The following is a 4,898-nucleotide window of genomic DNA, read 5'->3' as shown; positions in this document are numbered from 1 at the left end:
AAATTAAAAACATTTCATCTCCTTCATGTTTTTAAATAGTGTTACGGGATAAGTGGCCTGGCCATTCATATGCCACCTTTAAATTCACATCAATTTGTAATTTATTCAGGGTCATCACAGTAATTAATACTCCCTCTGTATCAAAATATAAGACGTTTTTTGGCACTGTCAAAAAACGTCTTATGTTTTGATACGGAGGGAGTAGCAGACTCAGTCTACTTATACTATTAAGTTGATATGTTTATAAGCCCAGGATGAGATGCAGCATACAATAACTAATCTAAGTGTTGTGACCATATCTAAGACAAACTTGCACATATGAACATGGAAAAAGATCGATGCAGCATACAATAACTAATCTAAGTGTTGTGACCATATATGTAAGACAAACTTGCACATATGAACATGGAAAAAGATCGAATCTCTCAATCTAGGTATACTCACGTAAAATTGGAGGATCAACTACCTTAGTAATCAAAACGAAACTTTTGAATCTGGTATCTTCTTTAATATACTTGTAAAAAACGGTGGACATTTTTTTTACTTTATTCAAAAAAAATGCTTGTAGAAAGTAATTACCCCTTTTCATCTGAGTGCCTATGAAAGTTCAATCAGAGTTTCAGCTTAAGCTGTCCATTCCTATCTGAAAGTGCTACTCTGCCCCAAGCTCAAATGCACTCACCATGAACAGTAAAAATCCAAAAACATGTAAAAAGAGAAAAAAATCTGAATTTTTTTGGCGACAAACATTTCTTAGTTTTCGACCTACGTGTAAATTTCCGTGAAGGAATGACATTTGTGCTGGTCTGCTGGGAAAAACTAAAAAGGTGCTCTAAATGCTTTAAAACCTAGCCTTTTTGCAGCATCGATTGTGTTTTATTGCCCCAAATATTACAAATGTTTTTTTCTTCACAGAAATTTGTGCATAGGTAGAACATTAAGGCGTTGTTTGGATAAGAGGAATATAGAGAACGCGATCTACATAAGCCAAGGAAACTGCCTAACTGTACAAAATCTTGTTTGGCTCGTCTAACAACACCACGGATATAGAAAACTCGTTTCTCACACACCCAGAATTCCGGGTTTATGGGAAAACGAGTATTACTCGTTTTTCCACAAACGCGATTAGTACATACGGATGCAACTGCTTTTCTCCGCCCCGCCTTTTCCTCAACAAACTCAGCTGGCGCCAATTCTGCTGTTTGTGATTCCGTGCAGCCTGCTGCGCCGGGCACCACCGGTCCAATGGTAAAACGGCTGATTTCCGTGCAGCCTGCATGGCCGGCGTTGAGTGGAGGCAGGGCCTGTGAGTTGACCTGAAGCAGGACCGCTCGCCGGGTAGAGCTTGTGCGGGGCCGACGGCGGACGAAGCGTAGGAGGCCTGGCAACCTAGCAGTTCAGAGGGGCGGACCGGCGGAGGCGCGCAGTAGCCGACGTCCGCGCGCGGCGGCGTGTACCTTGCGACCTGGGAGTCCAGCAGCAATCGGCATCAGGGGGGCGGAGGCGCGCTCTAGCCGGCGTCCGCGCGCGGAACTTCCACGGGCGAGACGAGGGAGCAGCGGTGTCACGGAGCGGGGGAAGAATCAGAGGAGAGCAGCATCTCCCCGAGCTTGGATGACGTCATGATGTGTATTTGGAGAAAGTGTGAGTCACTCACGGAGTCACGGGAGGAGAATGGGAATAGAAACAGCTACTGGTTGTGGGTATCCAAACAAGGAACTGGGCGGACCAGTTTTCCGAATTTTCTAACCAAACATAGTTTTTTACAAACTGATTATTCGCAAAAACAGACTTAAAACAGGTTTACCTAAAAATCGGCTAAAAACTCCTTTTCTATAATCCTAACGCTAATCTCCACTATCCAAACAACGCCTAAATCATGCTTGTTTCCAAAAGAAAAAAATGAGATTAGTTTCACTATTTTTCGGATTTTAATTTTTATCAGAGTGCATATGTGCTTAGTAGCCAAAAATCCATGTCCATTCCTATCTCACTATGGACAAGATTGTTCAAACCATGTAATACACGCCCAATGCTGTATCCAGCTGGTTTTGCTCTTCAGACCCACTAAGCAAAATTAATAAAATCAATAGATCAAGACGAAGACTAAATATATGCTGAAGAAGCAGAATCAAGCAATAAAGAAACTAGCCTAAATTTCTCCATCTTATAGACCTTTCTGTTTCTGTATCCTTGTGGGAATACCAACCGGTAAATTGTTATCTTCCATGCAGGAAATATATAAGCAATTGAGTTTATCTAAAGGAGCACAAACTAAAGAATTTATGGATTATCCGATTTTAATAAAAATGTCACTATAGATACAAGTAATCACGATAAAAAATGAAAACAATACTGAAGTTTACCTGGAGCCCCAGGAACTGGTAAAATAGGAGGCCTTGCAAATGGCCCACCAGGTTGTTGATGTTGAGGATAACCATGTTGCATCATGGGTGTGGGCAGAATCGGAAGACGGGGACGGGGCATATTTCCTGGATATTGAAGAAGATGTTGGTTGAAAGGAGCGCCAACTTGGAACGCTGCAGCTTGTCCCAGGTGTTCCTTTATCCTTTGATCAATCAAACTTTGAGTTTGCTGCTCCTCGAATTGCTGATAGTAGTTACGAACATTTGCCTAAAAATGTTTCACATGAAAAACAGTGTACACACAAGAATAAAAAAGATCTATGAAGGTAAAAAGAAAGAATACCTTGTGTTTATATCCAGCATTGTGTTGCTTACGGACAGATGGCTGCACCATTATTGACATGTGTGATTAGTTCAAAGAAGATAGGTATAAAAATAAGCACACCAGAGCAAAGGATAAAAGAGTACACTATCATTTCAAAACCAGTGTGGGTTGTATTTTGTAAATATCCAATTGCACTCATATGCAATAATGTTTACCTACTGAAATGAAAAAAAAAGCATATTACTGCACATCGTCTGATGATTATACATCAATAGATGATCACATAGTGCCTAATTTTATGTTTCCGGCTATGGAAAGCAGGGCACACAACTCTCCTGCAGTCCACTTTTTGGCTTGGGATGTCAGAATTCAATTAAGTGGCTCGTACAGTTAAGTCACTGACCACTGAAGAGCTTGCAAAGTCAGCAACATAATCATGCCAAATTGACATACCACCCAGCACCATACCTGGTTTGCTACTCTATAACATTCACAATAACAAAATGACACTTGATAATCTATAAAGCTGATTAGCACGATGAACCTGGGCTCCTTGAATAGATTCACATGCTTGGCAGATCACAGTCACAGCCATCTTAAATAAACGTTACTATCTTAAAGAACATGTTAGTAGATGAAACATATCCACGGACTTGGCAACAATACTGAACCGAACACCCCAGATGAATATAATCTAAGTACTAAACAGCACTTAATACTGAATGTCTGTTCTTGAAAAAGAAACATGAATACTAATCAATATACTCCAATGACAAAGAAAGTATTTGTTACGGTGGAAGCTAAAACTAATCTTAGGTTCGACAGAATTACTACATTCACTGGAGCAAACTAGGCTAAGCTCAAATCGCTGCACACAACCATATGGAACACTGAAATTAACTAAGCAAACTTGTACTCATTTTTGTTGTCAAGCATAATAAAAATTGATTGGAAAAAGGAAGCACTAACCGAGTCATGGGTCAGATAAGTGTCGCAGTAATCGCAATAATACCTGCAAGCCAAGAACAAGGGGATGTCAATTCAAGCAAAAGATGAACAACAAGATTCAAGCACAAAGCACCAAAGCATGGCAGGCAGTAACAAAGTCTCAATGTACACAGGAAGCACAACAAGACCTTTCATCAGTTCTCTACCGTAAGCCCCAGATTCCTATTTGACGAATCTATCTACCTACCTACTCGACCAAAGAGATAATCGGCGAAATCACAGTGCCGTCTTCTCCAATCATGGACCATGGTGGCTTTGCCCGACGTAGCAATTAGCGCGTCCTCTAGCTTTTTCCCGTTTCCCATTCAACCAAAAATCCCCCTCCTTCCTCACGGTTTTCTACAGGCCCCGAGCAACCATCGGGGGCCTAAGCTAGGGTTTCAAATTAACAGCGCCCATCGTACCGTACCATCCCCTCGAGCCACAACCACTGCACCTAGATCAAAAGAGTCAAACACTCACCGAGGCATCGCGGTGGCAAAAGACGGCGACGGCGACGTCGACGGGGGCGGCTGCGGAAGAGAATCTCGTCTCGGCAAAAGGTGTTAGAGGGGGGCCACGATTAGACGTCGCGATGCTTCCTTAAACCGTCGCGATGCTAGAAATTTCCAGTGCCCGGATTGGGCTCCAGCTCCACCAACATGCCCGCCTACCTACTACTACACTATTACGGACGGCTTCACCAAAAGGGCCGGCCCAAGTAGCTTCCTGCAGGTTAGTTTATTTTTCTTCTCTGTTTTTCAGTAGTTCATTTTTTCTCTTTTGTTCGTATTTTTGAAAACAAAACTAAATACATATGTTCCAAAATTTAAATTCACTTAGAATTTTAAAAACCAAGAATTTCGAAAAAAACACAGTGTAAAAACGTTGTTAGACTAATTTTAAAAAATGTCAATAGCATTCAAAAATATGTCGTGAAAATTTTAAAAATGTTCACGGGTTTCAAAAAATGTATGTACAATGTAAAACAATATGCATGCAATTCAAATAAAATGTTATGTATTATTTGAAAAAGTGTACACTGCATTTTAGAAAATGTTATGAGTTTCAGAAATGTCCTTGTGACAATTTTTAGAATTTTTTGTCACTCTTTATTTATCTCACTTGTTTAGTGACTTCATTCCTAATGTCCATATTGCTTTGCTATATGTCCATATTTTCATAAAATTGCATATAGCTTGAATATGTCACTACTGCAG

General features: G+C 40.6%; 1 protein-coding gene across 1 annotated transcript in view; it reads right to left on the bottom strand.

The window, feature by feature from the left end:
* LOC119316821 (U1 small nuclear ribonucleoprotein C-1-like) overlaps window positions 1-4,316 on the bottom strand; it is a 6,273-nt gene extending 1,957 nt beyond the window's left edge. Inside the window, exons 1-4 of the mRNA XM_037591217.1 lie at window positions 4,162-4,316; window positions 3,661-3,703; window positions 2,710-2,751; window positions 2,367-2,634 (exon numbers count right to left, since the gene is read on the bottom strand). Coding sequence (XP_037447114.1) covers window positions 2,367-2,634; window positions 2,710-2,751; window positions 3,661-3,703; window positions 4,162-4,169 — 361 coding nt within the window. The 5' untranslated portion in view covers window positions 4,170-4,316. The remainder of the gene's footprint in view (window positions 1-2,366; window positions 2,635-2,709; window positions 2,752-3,660; window positions 3,704-4,161) is intronic.
* Window positions 4,317-4,898: the final 582 nt, after the last annotated feature.

This window comes from Triticum dicoccoides, chromosome 6A (assembly GCF_002162155.2).
Source record: "Triticum dicoccoides isolate Atlit2015 ecotype Zavitan chromosome 6A, WEW_v2.0, whole genome shotgun sequence".
Lineage (NCBI taxonomy): Eukaryota > Viridiplantae > Streptophyta > Magnoliopsida > Poales > Poaceae > Triticum > Triticum dicoccoides.
This window is presented reverse-complemented; position numbering and strand designations above follow the sequence as displayed.